The sequence below is a fragment of the Trichoplusia ni genome, chromosome 15, assembly GCF_003590095.1.
Source record: "Trichoplusia ni isolate ovarian cell line Hi5 chromosome 15, tn1, whole genome shotgun sequence".
Taxonomy (NCBI): domain Eukaryota; kingdom Metazoa; phylum Arthropoda; class Insecta; order Lepidoptera; family Noctuidae; genus Trichoplusia; species Trichoplusia ni.
The window spans coordinates 4,061,439-4,081,851 of NC_039492.1; the positions used below are offsets into that span (position 1 = coordinate 4,061,439).

The 20,413-nt window shown below is 35.8% G+C and overlaps 3 protein-coding genes and 1 long non-coding RNA gene across 4 annotated transcripts; all 4 read left to right on the forward strand.

Annotated features, from left to right (window-relative positions):
• The first annotated feature begins 3,089 nt into the window (after nt 1-3,089).
• On the forward strand, nt 3,090-3,973 carry LOC113501241. Its single transcript, XR_003401278.1, has 2 exons — nt 3,090-3,509; nt 3,581-3,973. It is a non-coding gene; the product is annotated as an uncharacterized LOC113501241 (long non-coding RNA).
• A 1,822-nt stretch (nt 3,974-5,795) lies between these two features.
• On the forward strand, nt 5,796-9,133 carry LOC113501243. Its single transcript, XM_026882325.1, has 6 exons — nt 5,796-6,194; nt 6,805-7,071; nt 7,161-7,348; nt 7,608-7,749; nt 7,836-7,969; nt 8,041-9,133. Exons 1-6 carry the CDS (start codon nt 6,128-6,130, stop codon nt 8,926-8,928), a joined length of 1,686 nt encoding a protein of 561 aa, XP_026738126.1. The 5' UTR covers nt 5,796-6,127; the 3' UTR covers nt 8,929-9,133.
• A 153-nt stretch (nt 9,134-9,286) lies between these two features.
• LOC113501392 lies at nt 9,287-16,133 on the forward strand. The gene is made up of 6 exons (XM_026882522.1): nt 9,287-11,597; nt 13,959-14,225; nt 14,314-14,501; nt 14,749-14,890; nt 14,978-15,111; nt 15,183-16,133. The coding sequence occupies exons 1-6, from the start codon at nt 11,531-11,533 to the stop codon at nt 16,131-16,133; spliced, it is 1,749 nt and encodes a 582-aa protein (XP_026738323.1). The 5' UTR covers nt 9,287-11,530.
• A 1,548-nt stretch (nt 16,134-17,681) lies between these two features.
• Nucleotides 17,682-20,413, forward strand: LOC113501245 (zinc metalloproteinase nas-13-like). The gene is made up of 6 exons (XM_026882327.1): nt 17,682-17,921; nt 18,489-18,755; nt 18,843-19,030; nt 19,283-19,424; nt 19,512-19,645; nt 19,717-20,413. The coding sequence occupies exons 1-6, from the start codon at nt 17,855-17,857 to the stop codon at nt 20,137-20,139; spliced, it is 1,221 nt and encodes a 406-aa protein (XP_026738128.1). The 5' UTR covers nt 17,682-17,854; the 3' UTR covers nt 20,140-20,413.

The window sequence follows — 20,413 nt, forward strand, 5'->3', positions numbered from 1 at the left end:
TTTACATAGTAAGTCTTTTCGTTATAAAGTAATTTACAATGTAACATTTTTTCAAAGCGCTTCCCGCCCCTTGAATCTTGAGTCCTTTAATCCTTATATTGCGGAGGGTTTCACAAACATTCAAGTCAAATGTACAAAGACGCACAAAAAGTAAAAGTGGATCACACAAACGCTTGTCCTAAGCGAGAATGGAACCGGCGGCTACAGTATCCGTACAGTCAATGCCTTGTAAATTATGGCTCTTAGACTAAAACTGTCCATAAGTACTCACCTAGTATTATCTAAAATATCGATTGCACGGATGGCCGAGTGGTAGAGGTCACCACGCCAAAACCACTGTGCGTGTCGTGTCGCGGGTTCGATCCCCGCGTAGGACAAGTATTTGTGTGATCCACAAATGCTTGATCTGAGTCTGGGTATCATTTGTAAAACCCCCCGCGACACAAGGATTAAACTCCTTAGTGCGGGAGACGTTTTTTTAAAAATAAACAAAAAAAAATATTACTAGAACCGCAGACTTATCCCATTTGATAAAGCGCAATTGCAATACAGTTACAAAGCACATATAGGACAAGAACATTTTCATTTGACGTTTATTATCAACATTTATGTATATTTTGTCCCTTTCTCTCTTATTACAAAGTTATTCAAAGTCAAGTGCATTTATTTCAGCACATACCATAATACATCCCCAAAGATGTCTCTCCGATAAACGATGTTCTTATTTTGAAATTTATGCGCGCGCATTTAATTTTGCAACTGTTATATAGGGCTGTCTATGCATTTTTTTTTTGTAAGGGACTGATTTTCTTTTTAGGTTTACGTTCGGGTAAATAAATTGTTTGAGTGTTTTTACTTTAGTATAGTGTAACAATTCTACGCTAAACAATTCAACGCTAAAATACTTCTGTATAAAATCTATTTGTAGTTACCACAAAGTAACGAAAAGAAAAATTGTATTTTTCAAATACAATTTTTTCAGACAAAAATATAACTACACAGCTTTATACAAAACTTGTGAACAAAAATTCGTGAGTGTTATCTTTAAAAGTCAAGTTACTTTTCTTAGTGTTTTATTTAGGTTTTGAGTTAGTCAGAGGGCCTACCAGCACCAAGTTTTAATCAATAATATTGCGAAGAGATACGCCCTCAAAATTCCAATAACAATAACATAATTAAGACTAATTTATTTTATTTTTACAATATGCTACATTTACATAAACATGCCAACCCTAACCCGCTATCGCCATTTTGTTTTATTGCGAACGCAACCGTTGTAGTTTTGATAGCATGCAATTTTCTGAAACAGCTTTATTTTCTAGTAAGACACCGTATATATACAATTTGCACTTAATGTGTGCCCCATAGAGTCTATATTTGGATGCTTTTGGTTTAAGAAAGTGAAAAGTCGTTGAGTGTTGGTGGTCGCAAGTGCCCCGAGGTTGGTTCCCACGAGTATCGGCCCGCTGGAAAATTTATGTTCATGAACTGAGAAATCTGTCATAAGAGATACAAACAGCGTGTCTGAATCTGAAATAGCGTAAATAATTTTTCATGCAAACATTTTTGATTTTTGAACAGCGACCTCTCTATATATTATTTGTAAATAAAATTTGTATGTTGAGGAAGTATGTTTGCAATAGGGATGACGACAATTTTTTTTTGCAGTGTCCGTCTTGTAGTTTTTTGTATAATAATGGATACGTATTTTTTAATTTGTCCCGCAAACATAAATTTACCAAATTACAGTGAATGAGACTTACGCGTGACGTCACGATTGAGTATAAATTTTACTCTATCGTTACGTCACAAGCCCCCTCTCCTAAACTTTAAAGCAGTTAATCTTTGTCAATTCTAGTTTTTCTGAAAAAGGAAAAAACACGTACCTCATACTTTTCAATTATCTAACTGAGGGACTAATGAGATTTTTTCTATTTATACCCAGTCATCATCCCTATTGAACACCTCCCAAACGGCTTGAACGATTGTCATGAAGTTTTGTGTGACACCTCTCTATTTTTTAATTGTTATACGTATGCAATAAGTATTGTTTTAATTTAAATTTCATTTTTTATTTTCGGCCTAATTACAAAAATTAAATATTATAAGCATCCTTCTCAAGCTGGCTCAAGCTGCACACGGTGTGCTTACTTGATTGAAATCGTGAAAGTACTTTAGATGATAACGATTATTTGTTCTGCGTCTGGGTCTCATTTATTTGTTTTATCTATATTTTGAAATATATGTATGTTTATCAGTTGTCTAGCAATCCTAATATTAACTTTTCTTAGAATGAAACAAGATGGCGGTGAGTGAAAGTTGTAGAATTTGACTTATTTATTTGATGATTCGGATTCGATACTGTAATATGGTTCACACGTATCCACACGTATTCAATCGGTATTAAGAATTAACGATTATTGGATTTTGTAATGCTATAAAAGTTGGAAACAACTCAAATTGTTTGTGTACTCAGTTATTTTATTGTAAATTGTTTTGGGATTAAAATCAATATTTTATTATATTACTCACTAGCTGTTGATATCTGATATAAGGAAGGTATTTTTAAAATCACCATCCACCCTATTTCGGCCCGTACAGATAGGTGGATACTATTTTGTTTTTCAAAATAATATATAGCCTAAGCTAAGATAATTAAGCATTCTAATTGGTTAGACTGGAAGCCGACCCCATCATGCTTGGGAAAAGGCTAGGCCGACGATATGAACTTTGCATAGTTTATTGCACAAAATAAAATTAGCACTAATCGCCGAATACAATTTATTGATACTAAAATATTTTAATAATATATAAGTTCCGATTAAATATTACTGAAAGAAGTGAAGGTCATTGTAATAATTTTGGTAAGATAGATACTTATCTTTCAATATAAAATTCTACTATACGTCTTCACGTCACGAAGCGGCAGCATTGGTTAAAATGTTTTTTTTGTAAGGCATGTGTTTGTTTCGTGGGCCCAATTCCGCTATTTACTAATGCCGATGACTGCAACGCTTACTATCATCGACCGCTTAGGTTTCGCTTCAAGTCTAAACGGATTCAGCTAAGTACCAGTGTTTTATAGAGACGACTGCCTATCTGACCTCCTTAATCCAGTTCCCTAGACAACACGATATCCCTTACTCAGACTAACTAGCTTCTGATGCCCGTAAAGACTGTCAAAAATGTATGAATATCAGGCGGGACCCACAAATGAGCGCACCATCCGATACAGGGAGGGACTCGCTACGACATATATGGTCACCCGTCCAGGGACCGACCATGTCAAGCATAGCTTAACCTGCACTGGATCAACTTGTGCAGCTATAGTTTAACCCTCTTCCCAGCACTTGAGTGTTTTAATTGGTAAAACCAAGTAGACTTCAAAACGCGAAATTTGTGTTTCAGAGAAAAAGTATTTGTTTCAAAAACTCGACGACTTTTCGAGTGCTGGGCATTTCCATTACCACAAATATTCAGTAAATGGACGAGCTACGATCTTGACCCAGGTACTCTATGCTTTGCGGTGTTATTACACTTAGTTACCAAATTCACTTTGCTTTTATATGTACTTCCACAGCCACTGTACATTGGAATATCGATGGGTGAGAACACCGGTTTTACAATCAGCGATATAGTGAAACTAAGGTTGCTGTACAACTACATTGTGAGGAAAAAAGTAAATAATATGGTGTCAGAATGTAACCGACTATTTATGCCATCCTCGATAGCAGGTTTCAATAAGAGAAAACCGAATTTTCTGGATAAACTACCCAGAAACAAGCCACACCAATAATTAGGTCTTTCAAAAGAGCGTGCAGAAACCGACGACAGTCAAGGCAAAAACGTTAATGAGGACACGACGCAGGAGAAAACTAGTTACAATGATGATTATATTCATGAATCAGGTGATGTAGGAAAAAAAACTACAGTAAATGCGGAACATGAAAAATTGGGAATTTCAATTCTTTCGTACATGCATCCAAAAGAAATAACTGATATTATAGAAGAGATAATTAAAGTAGTAACGGAAATAACGAAAGGGATTCCAAAACTACAGAACATAAGTCATTATTTTTCGAATAAAATACAACAGTTCCCTTTCAAGGCAGACAAATGGAAAGTAGAGCCCAGACAAAAATAAATGAGCTACACTATTCCAGTCGACATTAATTTGGAAGAAAATAATAAAATGACGGAAGAAGAGATGTTGATGGAACTGGAAAAAATATCCAAAGGGGATATTGATGTGGAAAAGAAAATGAAATTTGATATTAAAATAGGATCAGCAATAAAAAAATACCAGAAAAGACTGGAAAATTTGTGAAAGATGTGTTAGGAGAACTTGGTGTCTTTTATGCAGCATTTCTTAAGTGGCTAATTTTAATTAAAAATTATAAAAAAAAATGAAAAGAATAGCGTTTACTTTATCAAATCCACTAAGGATGCGACGATGCAAATTTCCGAACCCGAAAAATAATAAGCGCTATGTATGTAGGTACAGTTTGTAACATTATAGATACTAATGTGATGTTAAACGGCGGCAAATTTACTTTCATGCAGTACAGCCCCCCCCCCCTGCGCATGTTTCATTATTCGTAAAAGTATCTCATGTTTGTTTAGTCTCCTTACAAATAATTTTATTTTGTTAGGAGACTCATTCAAGTCATTTTAATTCACACAGATACTTTTTGCGAAATGTGACGAAAGTCTAATGGAAAAATAAGCATCACATTAGATACCTAAAATAAACAAGGTAACTTAGCAAACGTGGTTTTGCCATTAATTTGAATTATTTCTAGGGAACTTATGATTCTGCGACTTGAACAAGATACCTGTATGGTACAAAATACAGGTGATAGTTTATAAAAATATAGTTTTACATTCATCGCCTACTATTTTCGGCATGCAAAATTATAGGTAGGTAGGAACGTTACACTTATAAGACTACGTTACATAACATTAGGAGCCAGTAACTCTTACAAGTAGGATGACATAGGTAATTATTTACATTTAAATCAATCTTAACTTATTTCAATTACTTACTAATTGCATGGCTAGTATTGTGAAGCTAGTATGTGATCCCTACAACCTGTAGAGACATGCTACTCCAGTACGTCTCCGCCGAATTAACTAGAACTTCTGAGTTTCTATGGTAAATTAAGCTCGACGTCGACAATGGGTACATACATTTGAACCAGAAATCTATATGCCAGCAAAAACATTCTGTAAATAACTAGCCAAGTCTCGATGGAGCTGCTTGTTTATCTGTAAAAAGGAATGAAATCTAGATAAAGTTGTGCCATGTTTAAGGCGCGGTTACCGCGATTTCTTTATTATTATAATAGTTGCTGTTTTCACTTTTCTGTTGAAGGGTAGGCGGGTAAAGTGAGTGTGTAAAATGCGAAACCAAGCTTTTGTTAACATCGGAACTAAACAAAGAGACTTGAAGTTTTAGATTTTAAGTACATGTATACAGAACATGGTAATAGCTTACCAAATAATGAAAATTTCTGCGCTCTGGTCGAACCCAAACATTCTCAAATAGGGTCCCGATATAGCGGCGAAATGGTTCCAGTACCTAAAGGATGGTACGGCAGTGTTTGCTACGCGCTCGACTTGGCCGAGCACTGCCATGCTCCCTAATAAACAGAAATCCCACACCGATACGTTCCACGTCCCTTGCATTGGATCAGGTTTTCTAGAATATCCAAACGTGTATCAACTCGAAATCTATTGCAGTACGGTACCCTCTGAGACGTATTGGCAAACAGCAAGAATACTTCCATCCTGCCAGAAAATGTCTTAACAAGGTGAACTAATTTGGGAGGGCAGCATTTGTAGATTTCAGTTTTATAACGTAGAAACCTTGATACTTGTCAAGTTTCACTGAAAAGTAAAATCTTCTGTTATATCATTGTTAGAAATCAGCTTGCTGTACTGGGCAAGAAATAAACCCACTGTAATGTTCTGCCAGATAGCAAACATGAAAAAAACAAAGTAAGTATAATTCTATGTTGCAATGCCATAAAACGCCGGAAACTACTCAAATGATTTTTGTGACCAGTTGTTTTATTGTTAATTGTTATGGGATTGAATTCAACATTTTATTACATTACTCATAACCATGGTTTTGTGCGGTCCAGTTTATTGCGTTAAAATATTTTTTGTAACAATTTTGATGTGTCCAAAGCGTAAGTATGACAATAAAATATTGAATTACCGTTCCACTTATTTTCACAAATCAAGGAAAAAGTAAACACAAACACACGTTTAGATGTTTGAACATAGACAACTACGAGTACTTCCTGAGGTTGTCAGTCACTGGCTATAGCTAATAAGACAGTTCGGAAGTTACCTTATTATATTATATTGACCATTTTTTCTACTTTTTCCGTAAATGGTTTCACGAAAATTGGAGTCTTTACGATTCTCTTGTTTTTACAACCCCAAAAAAATCTAATTAAATAATAAATAATGAACAAAGTAGAATCCTGAATGCGTGAATCACACAAACGCTTATTTAAACCATTAAAATATTGTTGATGCCGCGTACAATTGTTTTGGAACAAGTGGTTGAGACTCGGCTATCAGTGCAGTCATAGTTTTGCTGGTTAGTCTCATACTGGTTTTGAGATAATTTGCGTAATTCAGTCATTCAGAATAAGTGAAGTATTGAGTAGGAAAATGAATCCCAGGTTATGTCTGTCACGGACAGCTCGTGCATTACAACTTATGAGCAATTACAACTTATTGCTCATAAGTTGTAATGCACGAGCTATTTCCGTCCTCACACATCCTCAGCATCACGTCTGGGTGCTCCGATCGGCAAACAGCAAGAATACTTTCACGCTGTCAGAAAATCTTTGAACGAGGTTAATGACCCATCTGATATGAAGCTAGTTCCTGCTCACTGGTCCACTGACATCATCCAGAATGATCAGGGGGATGAGAAGTTCCTAGGTGTCGACGACGAACCCGGTTTTGATTTGTCTGATGAAGAAATTAGAAAGTTAAAATTATGGCCTCAAGGGGTTATTCCCTATTACATCGATGTCATTTCTTTTAATGGTTCGTATTACATTAAAAAAGTATTTGTCACGTATGTATATTTAAAACAACAACAGCCCTGATTATTTTATATCATTTACTTCCTCTAGACAAAGTACTCCGCGACCGAATCCGTCTTTTTCTCAACGTGATCAACAGTGTGACGCGAATTAGTTTCCTGGAGATGCCAAGTCCGCCGAAGGACGAGGTGACACGCTGGGTGTTCTTCGTTAACCGTCGAGGTCAACTGGGCTGTGGCGACCATTCGATCCTGAATCTTACCAACGAAGGAGTTCAAGTATATAACACCGTTAACGTTGGAAAGTTTTCCAAATTACTCAGTTGAAAAGACAAATTTTGGTAAAAGTAATAACATTGTAAGGCCTTCTGGAGGAAAAGCTTCTCACCTTTTTGTAAAACTTTTATAAACATTCAGACACCAAAATAATTATCTTTCCTAGTTTATGCTTCACTAATGCAAAACATACGCAGAGTATTCTAGATACTGTTAAGAGAACGACTGACAACCAACGATAATGTGTAACTTCATGTTGCAGCCTGTCATCTTGGGCTACGACTGCATGTCTACGGGGGGCGAGCTGGCAGAAGCTGTGTTGTCGATAGCTGGGATCCCACCGCAGCACAACGCTCCGAATCGTGACGAGTACATCAAAGTGATCGACGATAATATCTTACCGGGTACTTTAAATCATTTTTTAGTGAACTATCGCTTCCTTTGAATTAGTGAAACTAATAAACTTCTAAACGCGAAATTTGTGTTTCAGAGAAAAAGTATTTGTTTCAAAAACTCAATCACGATCAGTGGTTGTTCTACGACATCAAATACGACTTTTCGAGTGCTGGGCATTTCCATTACCACAAACATTCAGTAAATGGACGAGCTACGATCTTGACCCAGGTACGCTACGCTTTGCGGTGTTATTACACTTAGTTACCAAATTCACTTTGCTTTTATATGTACGTCTACAGCCACTGTACAATGGAATATCGATGGGTGAGAACAACGGTTTTACAATCAGCGATATAGTGAAACTAAGAATGCTGTACAACTACATTGTGAGGAAAAAAGTAAATATAGTGTCACAATGTAACCGACTATTTATGCCATCGTCGATAGCAGGTTTCAAAAAGAGAAAACCGAATTTTCTGGATAAACTACCCAGAAACAAGCCACACCAATACTTAGGACTTTCAAAAGAGCGTGCAGAAACCGAAGACAGTCAAGGCAAAAACGCTAATGAGGACACGACGGAAGAGAAAAGTAATTATAGTTACAATGATGATTATACTCATGAATCAGGTGATGTAGGAAAAAAAACTACAGTAAATGCAGAACACGAAAAATTGGGAATTTCAATCCTTTCGGACATGCATCCAAAAGAAAGAACTGAAATTATAGAAGAGATAATTAAAGTAGTAACGGAAATAACGAAAGGGATTCCAAAACTACAGAACATAAGTCATTATTTTTCGAATAAAATACAACAGTTCCCTTTCAAGGCAGACAAATTGAAAGAAGAGCCCGGACAAAAAAAAATGAGCTACACTATTCCAGTCGACGTTCATTCAGAAAACAAAACAAAAATGACGGAAGAAGTATTTACAATGCTGATGGATTCACCAAAATGGCTTTCTAAATTACCAAAAACAGAGCGTTATTTGAAAAAAATATTAAAAAACCCATCGAAAGAGATGTTCATGAAACTTAAAACACTACCCAAAGCGAATATGAATGCGGAAGCGAAAATGAAATTTAAGATAACAGGAAAAGTGGAAGATCTCGTACACGCGTTTAAAGAAGAGTTAAAAAACTCAATAGTAAAAGCGGCTGTGAAAGTTGGAGTGCAAAAAATGTAGTGATAAAGATTTTCCAAAGAAAGAAAAAATATAAAAAATAAACAATTGAAAAACAAGCGTTTGCTGTATCAAGTCCACTAAGGAAGAGACTGTGCAAGTTTCAGAAACCAAAAAACAATAAGCGCTATGAATGTAGGTACAGTTTGTAACATTATACATAACTAGCTGTTGCCCGCGACTTCGTCCCCGTGGGTAGAAGATATAAGTTATGATTTATACCTGCCCTTTTTTTCACATTTTCCATTGTATCTTGGCTCCTATTAGTCGCAGCGTGATGGTTTATAGCCTAAAGCCTTCCTCGATGAATGGTCTATTCAACACAAAAATAATTTTTCAATTATGGACCAGTAGCTCCTGAGATTAGCGCGTTCAAACAAACAAACTCTTCAGCTTTATACATTAGTATAGATACTGTGCTGCGAAACGGCGGCCAATTAACTTTCATGTAGTGCAGTTTCTCGACTGCGTACGTTTATTATTTGTAAAAGTATCTCAGGTTTGTTCAGTCTCGTCTCACAAATTACATTTTTAAGTCATTTTAATTTACATACATAATACTTTATCAAATGTGTGTCTGTGACTCATTCCCAGCATTTGTGTGTCCAATTTTATCTTTCTTTAACTTTACCTTGTTTGTTGTTCAATATGATATCTACTGAAAATCATATTGAACAACATCGATCTCGTTACATACTTATAGTAAACTAGGTTACTTAGTAAACGTGGTTTTGCCATTGACAAATTGTTTCTAGGGTTTTCATATCTGACGAAGGGCTGGACTTGAATGTTTTATGATTCTGCGACTTGCCCAATATTTGCAAAAAATATATCTAAGGAATCGATAAAGTCGTTTTGTAGGAGTTTAACAAACATCGCGGCCATTTCCTATGCAAAATACTTACCACAATACAGGGTTCTGGACATGATTCCAGTACCCCCTGCGTTGTAATTTTTCGTCGGTCTGTTTATTACTTTTTTTATTAATTCACCTCTGGTGTATCTAAACGTGTTCTATAGGTATATGTGAATTTTTTATTCACTATTCGTTACCTGATTTTCTTGCGTAGAAGGCATGGCTAGTATTGTGAAGCTAGTATGTGATGCCTACAATCTGCACTGAAATGCTGCTCCAGTTCGTCTCCGCTGAATTAACTAGAAATACTGAGTTTATTATGATAAATTAAGCTCGACGTCGACAATGGATACATACATTTGAACCAGAAATCTATATGCCAGCAAAAACATTCTGTAAATAACTAGCCAAGTCTCGATGGAGCTGCTTGTTTATCTGTAAAAAGGAATGAAATCTAGACAAAGTTGTGCCATGTTTAAGGTTCCCTACCGCGATTTATTTATTATTTATTTTTTTAAATAGGCGCATGGTAACAGCTTAACAAATAACGAAAATTTCTGCGTACTGGTCAAAAAAAAATGTTTACTTTTTGAACACACTGTGTATATAAAAATCAATGCCACTTTTCGTTGTAATGTTATAACTCAACAATGCCTTTACCGATTTGGCTAAATTTGGCACTGAGTTATTTGTGGAAGTCCAGAGAAGGTTTGTAGGTGATAAAATTAAAATAAAACTTGAAAAAGTGTTAAATCAACATCTTTCTATACCTACTTTCTCTTCTCCCATACAATCGTTTTCTAAAAAAAATGTAGTAAATTTTAAAATGAGGATGGTATCAGGAGAGCAGGTAATACAGAGGGTGATTTTGGGATGTCGATCTTGCGGAGATGCGGTTGTCCCATAACACGACGATGTAAGAAGATAGGCGGTACGAAGCCTGTTGAGTTTAGCTTGGCTGACAATATGTATAAAAATAATAATTTTCTATAGGAGAAGAACATGATGCTAGTAAGTACCAGGAAAGAAGATATTAGTAGTTCAGCGGAGTGATAGCAAGAGAGCAAGTAATAATAATAGTACATGAGGGGTGATCAGCAGGAGAGCATGTATCATGAGTAAGCAGTACATCAGGGTACCATGAAATCGGGCATAAGAAGTCACAGTAGCAGCTAGATGTATGTTAAGGTGGTTTCGATCTTGCAATAATGACGCGATTGGCATAAGTAATTAATTTACAGAGTCTTGGGCGATAAGAGGTTGGCCGGGAAAGCTAGTAATTAATAAAATTATACATGTCAAAATTTGTAAAAATGAATAGATACGTGTCTACGTATAATTATACAAAAAAACAAAACAGGATAAGTAACACAATGTCACATACATACTGTATGTCTATACAATTACATAATAATCGTAATAACACGTCAAAAATTAATCCATGCTAAGCCGTCATGAGTAAATCACGGTTACCAACTACTCGACAAAGTGACAAATTTCACTGACAAGTAAAAATCTAATTAAAATTGTATTTTAGAAATCAGCTTGCTTTACAGGCAATGAAATAAACGTACTTAATACATTGTAATGTTCTGCTTGATAGAAAACATAAAAAAACAATGTAGTTATAATTCTATGTCGCAATGCCATAAAACGCCGGAAACTACTCAAATGGTTTTTGTGACCAGTTGTTTTATTGTTAAATTGTTATGGGATTGAAATCAACATTTTATTATATTACTCATAACCATGGTTTTGTTCGGTCCAGTTTATTGCGTTAAAATATTTTTTGTAACAGTTTTGATGTGTCCAAAGCGTACGTATTATAATAAAACAAGCTGACTCAGCAAACATTGTTTTGCCTAATAAATTATTTCTAGTTGTATGTATTTTTAATGACAAATTATAAAAAATAAAAACAAAAAATTTCGTCCAAAAAACAAAATACATTCTTTTTGTGTGAGCAAACCTTATCACTTAGGGGTATGAAAAATAAAATGTTAGCCGCTCCTCAGACCTACTGAATACGCATATAAAATTTGGCAAAAATCGGTAAAGCCGTTTCGGAGGAGTACGGTAACTAACATCGTGACACGGGAATTTTATATATTAGAAGAAGAGTTACCACCACTTATTTTTCTACAAACGAAGAAGAAGTAAACACAAACACACACGTTTAGATGTTTTGGCAAAGAGAACCACTCCCTGAGGTTGTCAGTCATTGGCACAACATAAACTCATTTAGTACTTTTCAACATGGTTTATTGAACGGAAGGTCTACTGTCACCAATTTAATTCTGCTAAATGACTTTATAACTGAATCTATGGATAACGGTAAGCAGGTTGATGTCATTTATACTGCTTACAGTAAGGCTTTCGATCGGATTGACCATGATATCTTATTGTCAAATTTATATAACATAGGAATACGAAGTGACTTACTCAGATGGTTTTCTTCCTACCTGGAGAACAGGCCCCAAGCAGTAGCGTTAAGTAATTATGTGTCTGGTTGGGTGCTCGTCCCCAGTGTAGTCCCCCAGGGTTCATTGCTCGGCCCATTTTTTTTCATTATCTATATAAATGACATCAGCTCTTACCTGACTTCATCCAAACTGTTGTGTTTTGCTGACGATATGAAAATTTATGCCACAATATCATCATGTGCGGACGTGGTGGCACTTCAGGATGATCTATATCGTCTGGAGGCCTACTGTCTTGGGAGTCTCAACCCTGCCAAATGTTCGGTTATCCATTCATGTAAGGCAATCAAGTACTTTTTAGAACGAACTGCATCTGAGATTTGGGTGTATATCATGATTCGAAGCTTACGTTTGAATTACATGTCAATGCCATAGTCGCTAAAGCATCTATAAAGCACTAGGTTTCATAATGCGGCTCCCCAAGTGCTTCAGTCAAGAAGCAAACATTAAAAAAAAACATTAAAAATCTTATATTGTACTTTTGTTAGAAGCCACTTGGAGTACGCGTCTGAGATCTAGAATACATGTTACCACAAATACATTGATCGTATAGAGAGTATTCAGAAGAGATTTATAAAGTATTTGTGTTATCATCAGAAGGTACCGTACCGATCTGAATATTATCTCAATCTGTAAGAGGTGTCATATATTACCCCTTATTAATCGGTGATCAATCTCTGACTGCATTTCATTATTTAAAATTTTCAATAACTCTATTAATAATTCCGATATTCTATCCAAATTTTACTTTAATGTTCCTGTAAGGTCGAAGCGATGGAACTCAACACTGTGCGTTCCATTTACCTCTACAAATTATAGGCAAAACTCATTTATAGTGCGTGCAAGTAATGATTTTGTACAGACAATATGACTTTGATCCTTTCGTGACGAGTGTATCCTCTTCCAGAAAGTGCATGAGCCTCAGCTTTTTTAATTAAGTTTTGTATAATAGACTTTTAATTCTGGGATTTTGCTTGAAATGTATTAAGTCAAGTTTGATTGTTATCCTGTTTCTTCTTGGTGGCTGTATTGTATTGTATTGTTCACACACACTTTATCAATCTGTTCTTTAGAAGTGAAGACTTTTAATTGGCTGTCAGTGTCACACACTGTTTTTATTATGTTTACTTTAGCTGTAAGTCTTCCATGATGCATAAATAAATTAATAAAATTTTGTCATAAATATATTGCAATCAAATAATATTCACATTTTCGTCTGGTCTTCTTACTTAATTTATTTTGGATATAAAATAAATTAAGTAAAGTTACCGTGTTCAAAGATGGTGGATTTTCTGCAAGGGATGCGAATGCCAAAATGCGACAACTTCCTTATCTTTGAGATTCCCTCCAGCATCATAAAAAGCATCCATAAAAACAAGTGCTGACTTTGAAAATTGCAAAGATAGGCCTTTCTCTCTCGGCCGGGATAAGCTTGTGTGAATCACACAAACGCTTATTTAAACCATTAAAATATTGTTGATGCCGCGTACAATTGTTTTGAAACGAGTGGTTGAGACTGGGCTATCAGTGCAGTCATTGTTTGCTGTTTAGTCACATACTGGTTTTAGATAATTCGCGTAATTCAGTCATTCAGAATAAGTGAAGTATTGAGTAGGAAAATTAATCCCAGGCTATGTCTGTCACGGACGGAAATAGCTCGTGCATTACATGCAACTTATTGCTCAACACATCCTCAGCATCACGTCTGGGTGCTCCGATCGGCAAACAGCAAGAATACTTTCACGCTGTCAGAAAGTCTTTGAACGAGGTTAATGACCCATCTGATATGAAGCTAGTTCCTGCTCACTGGTCCACTGACATCATCCAGAATGATCAGGGGGATGAGAAGTTCCTAGGTGTCGACGACGAACCCGGTTTTGATTTGTCTGATGAAGAAATTAGAAAGTTAAAATTATGGCCTCAAGGGGTTATTCCCTATTACATCGATGTTATTTCTTTTAATGGTTCGTATTACATTAAAAAGTATTTCTCACGTATGTTCATTTAAAACAACAACAGCCCTGAAAATTTTATAACATTTATTTCTTCTAGACAAAGTACTCCGCGACAGAATTCGTCTTTTCCTCAACGTGATCAACAGTGTGACGCGAATCAGTTTCCTGGAGATGCCAAGTCCGCCGAAGGACGAGGTGACACGCTGGGTGTTCTTCGTTAATCGTCGAGGTCAACTGGGCTGTGGCGACCATTCGATCCTGAATTTAACCAACCAAGGAGTTCAAGTATATAAATCATAAACGTTGCAAAGTTTTCCAAATTACTCACTTGAAAAGACAAATTACACAAGCTTTTGGTAAAAATAAAAGCGTTGTAATGCCTCCTGGCGCCAAACCTTATTTTTTAACTTTTATAAACATTATGACACCAAAATAGTTTTCGCTTCACTAATGCAAAACATACGCAGAGTATTCTAGATACTGTTAAGAGAATGACTGACATCCAACGATAATGTGTAACTTCATGTTGCAGCCTGTCATCTTGGGCTACGACTGCATGTCTACGGGGGGCGAGCTGGCAGAAGCTGTGTTGTCGATAGCTGGGATCCCACCGCAGCACAACGCTCCGAATCGTGACGAGTACATCAAAGTGATCGACGATAATATCTTACCGGGTACTTTAAATCATTTTTTAGTGAACTATCGCTCCCTTTGAATTAGTAAAACTATTAAGACTTCTTAACGCGAAATTTGTGTTTCAGAGAAAAAGTATTTGTTTCAAAAACTCAATCACGATCAGTGGTTGTTCTACGACATCAAATACGACTTTTCGAGTGCTGGGCATTTCCATTACCACAAACATTCAGTAAATGGACGAGCTACGATCTTGACCCAGGTACGCTATGCTTTGCGGTGTTATTACACTTAGTTACCAAATTCACTTTGCTTTTATATGTACGTCCACAGCCACTGTACAATGGAATATCGATGGGTGAGAACAACGGTTTTACAATCAGCGATATAGTGAAACTAAGAATGCTGTACAACTACATTGTGAGGAAAAAAGTAAATATAGTGTCACAATGTAACCGACTATTTATGCCATCGTCGATAGCAGGTTTCAAAAAGAGAAAACCGAATTTTCTGGATAAACTACCCAGAAACAAGCCACACCAATACTTAGGACTTTCAAAAGAGCGTGCAGAAACCGAAGACAGTCAAGGCAAAAACGCTAATGAGGACACGACGGAAGAGAAAAGTAATTACAGTTACAATGATGATTATAATCAAGCATCAGTTGATGTAGAAGAAAAAAATATAGTTAATTCGAAATACGAAAAATTGGGAATTTCAATGCTTTCAGAAGAAAAACAAGAAATCATGGAAGAGATAATTAAAGTAATAGCAGAAATAACGAAAAGGATTCCAAAACTACGTTACTATAAGTCAGTTACTATAAGTCAGTATTTTTCTAATATATTACAACAGTTCCCTTTCAAGGCAGACAAATTGAAAGTAGAGCCCGGACAAAGAAAATATAACTACACTATTCCAGTCAAAATTAATTCGGAAGAAAAAAATAAAATGACGAAAGAAGTACTTACATTGCTGATGGATTCACCAAAATGGCTTTCGAAATTACCAAAAACGGAGCGTTATTTAAAAAAAATATTAAAATACCCTTTTAAGAAAGAAATGTTCATGGAAATGGACAACATATTCAAAGGGGATATTGAAGTGGAAAAGAAAATGAAAAAAAGACCAGGAGAAAACCTTAAAGGAGAAGGAAAAGCATCAGTTATAGTGGACATTGTGAAAAAGGCTGGGAAGATGGTTGCGAAAGAAGCACTAGAAAGATTTAGTGTGGAAATTATAAAGAGAAAAATAGACAACCTTGTTAATAAAATTATTGGGTAATGCATAAAATTCCCGTGTCACGATGTTAGTTACCGTACTCCTCCGCAACGACTTAACCGATTTTTATCAAATTTTAATGCGTATTTGATAGGTCCAAGAATCGACTAACATCTTTTTTTCATACCCCTAAATGAAAAGGGTTGCTCACACAAAAAAATTGTTTTTGTTTAGACCAAATTGTTTGTTTTTATTTTTTTTACAATGTGGCATTAAAAATACAACTAGAAAAAACAAATATTTGGCAAATCAACGTTTGCTGGGGCAGCAAGTGTATATATATAGAATACCTTTGGCTACCCCAGAGGTGTAAGGTAATGAAAATTAAATAAATTGTGGCAAGTATTTTACTGAGTTCACGATAGAAAAAAGATGCGGTGTTTGTTAAATTCCTTCAAAATGACTTTATCGATTCCTAAGATATTTTGTGCAAATATTGGGCAAGTCGCAGGATCGTAAAACATCCAAGTCCAGCCCTTCGTCACATATTCCTTAGATACAATTTATATGGCAAAACCATATTTGCTAAGTAACCTATAGGTGTCCAACGTGATCGATGTTGTGAAAAGAAATTACAGTAACCATGATGATTATACTCAAGCATCAGGCGATGTAGAAGAAAAAAACAAAGTAAATTCGGAATACGAAAAAATGGGCCTTTCAATGCGTTCAGAAGAAAAAAAAGAAATCTTGGAAGAGATAATTAAGATAACAGCAGAAATAACGAAAATGATTCCAAAACTACACATAAGTCAGTATGATTGTAATATACAAGCTGCTCCGGCGAACGTTGTTTTGCCTAATAAATTATTTCTAGATGTATGTATTTTTCAATGCCACATTATAACAATATAAAACCCAAAAAAAATCGTCCATAAAATAAAAAAATAAATTTTGGTTTGAGCAACCCTTATCAGTTAGGGGTATGAAAAATAGATGTTAGTCGATTCTCAGACCTACTGAAAAAGCATATTAAATTTGATAATAATCGGTAAAGCCGTTTCGGAAGAGTCCGGTAACTAACATCGTGACACGGGAATTTTATATATTTGAAGAAGACGTTTAATATTTATTATAATATCTATTTTATTCACCATTCGTTACTTGATGTTCTTGGTCAGTAGGCATGGCTTCAACCTGCACAGAAATGCTACTCTAGTACGTCGCCGCCGAATTAACTAGAACTACTGAGTTTCTATGATAAACAAGTTGGTACCCGGGTCTTCGTCTGCCTATTTTTAATTTGAATATTATGGATTTTATTGTGAGAACGGTATACATTTGGGTAAAGCATTTGGTTAAAAGAGAGTAGAGTAGCAGTTAAAAGGTTTAAAAAAAATCTGTTTACAGTTAAGTAGGTACCCTTTGAGACGTATGGACAAACAGCAAGAATACATCCACGCTGCCAGAAAATGTCTTCACAAGGTCAACTATTTTGGGATGGCAGCATTTGTAGTTTTAATGAGGTAGGATACCTTGATCCTTGACAAATTTAATTGAAAATTAAAAATCTCATGTCAAATTTTTGTTTGAAATCGGCTTGCATAAACCACTGTATATGTAATGTTCTGCTAGATAGTTTACATAAAAAAACAAAGTAAGTATAATTCTATGTTGCAATGCCATAAAACGCCGGAAACTACTCAAATGATTTTTGTGACCAGTTGTTTTATTGTTAATTGTTATGGGATTGAATTCAACATTTTATTACATTACTCATAACCATGGTTTGGTGCGGTCCAGTTTATTGCGTTAAAATATTTTTTGTAACAGTTTTGATGTGTCCAAAGCGTAAGTATTACAATAAAATACTGAATTCTCTTTCCACTTATTTTTCTACAAATCAAGGAAAAAGTAAACACAAACACACGTTTAGATGGTTGAGCATAGACAACTACGAGTACTTCCTGAGGTTGTCAGTCACTGGCTATAGCTAATAAGACAGTTCGGAAGTTACCTTATTATATTATATTGACCATTTTTTCTACTTTTTCCGTAAATGGTTTCACGAAAATTGGAGTCTTTACGATTCTCTTGTTTTTACAACCGCAAAAAAATCTAATCAAATAATAAATAATGAACAAAGTAGAATCCTGAATGCGTGAATCACACAAACGCTTATTTAAACCATTAAAATATTGTTGATGCCGCGTACAATTGTTTTGAAACGAGTGGTTGAGACTGGGCTATCAGTGCAGTCATTGTTTGCTGTTTAGTCACATACTGGTTTTAGATAATTCGCGTAATTCAGTCATTCAGAATAAGTGAAGTATTGAGTAGGAAAATTAATCCCAGGCTATGTCTGTCACGGACGGAAATAGCTCGTGCATTGCAACTTATTGCTCAACACATCCTCAGCATCACGTCTGGGTGCTCCGATCGGCAAACAGCAAGAATACTTTCACGCTGTCAGAAAATCTTTGAACGAGGTTAATGACCCATCTGATATGAAGCTAGTTCCTGCTCACTGGTCCACTGACATCATCCAGAATGATCAGGGGGATGAGAAGTTCCTAGGTGTCGACGACGAACCCGGTTTTGATTTGTCTGATGAAGAAATTAGAAAGTTAAAATTATGGCCTCAAGGGGTTATTCCCTATTACATCGATGTTATTTCTTTTAATGGTTCGTATTACATTAAAAAGTATTTGTCACGTATGTATATTTAAAACAACAACAGCCCTGATTTTTTATAACATTTACTTCCTCTAGACAAAGTACTCCGCGACCGAATCCGTCTTTTCCTCAACGTGATCAACAGTGTGACGCGAATCAGTTTCCTGGAGATGCCAAGTCCGCCGAAGGACGAGGTGACACGCTGGGTGTTCTTCGTCAACCGTCGAGGTCAACTGGGCTGTGGCGACCATTCGATCCTGAATCTTACCAACGAAGGAGTTCAAGTATATAACACCGTTAACGTTGGAAAGTTTTCCAAATTACTCAGTTGAAAAGACAAATTTTGGTAAAAGTAATAACATTGTAAGGCCTTCTGGAGGAAAAGTTTCTCACCTTTTTGTAAAACTTTTATAAACATTCAGACACCAAAATTGGTAACATCTTTCCTAGTTTACGATTCACTAATGCAAAACATACTCAGAGTATTCTAAATATTGTTAAGAGAACGACTGATAATGTGTAACTTCATGTTGCAGCCTGTCATCTTGGGCTACGACTGCATGTCTACGGGGGGCGAGCTGGCAGAAGCTGTGTTGTCGATAGCTGGGATCCCACCGCAGCACAACGCTCCGAATCGTGACGAGTACATCAAAGTGATCGACGATAATATCTTACCGGGTACTTTAAATCATTTTTTAGTGAACTATCGCTCCCTTTGAATTAGAAAAACTATTAAGACTTCTAAACGCGAAATTTGTGTTTCAGAGAAAAAGTATTTGTTTCAAAAACTCAATCACGATCAGTGGTTGTTCTACGACATCAAATACGACTTTTCGAGTGCTGGGCATTTCCATTACCACAAACATTCAGTAAATGGACGAGCTACGATCTTGACCCAGGTACACTATGCTTTGCGGTGTTATTACACTTAGTTACCAAATTCACTTTGCTTTTATATGTACGTCCACAGCCACTGTACAATGGAATATCGATGGGTGAGAACAACGGTTTTACAATCAGCGATATAGTGAAACTAAGAATGCTGTACAACTACATTGTGAGGAAAAAAGTAAATATAGTGTCACAATGTAACCGACTATTTATGCCATCGTCGATAGCAGGTTTCAAAAAGAGAAAACCGAATTTTCTGGATAAACTACCCAGAAACAAGCCACACCAATACTTAGGACTTTCAAAAGAGCGTGCAGAAACCGAAGACAGTCAAGGCAAAAACGCTAATGAGGACACGACGGAAGAGAAAAGTAATTATAGTTACAATGATGATTATACTCATGAATCAGGTGATGTAGGAAAAAAAAACTACAGTAAATGCGGAACACGAAAAATTGGGAATTTCAATTCTTTCGGACATGCATCCAAAAGAAAGAACTGAAATTATAGAAGAGATAATTAAAGTAGTAACGGAAATAACGAAAGGGATTCCAAAACTACACAACATAAGTCATTATTTTTCGAATAAAATACAACAGTTCCCTTTCAAGGCAGACAAATTGAAAGTAGAGCCCGGACAAAAAAAATTGAGCTACACTATTCCAGTCGACATTCATTCAGAAAACAAAAAAAAAATGACGGAAGAAGTATTTACAATGCTGACGGATTCACCAAAATGGCTTTCTAAATTACCAAAAACAGAGCGTTATTTGAAA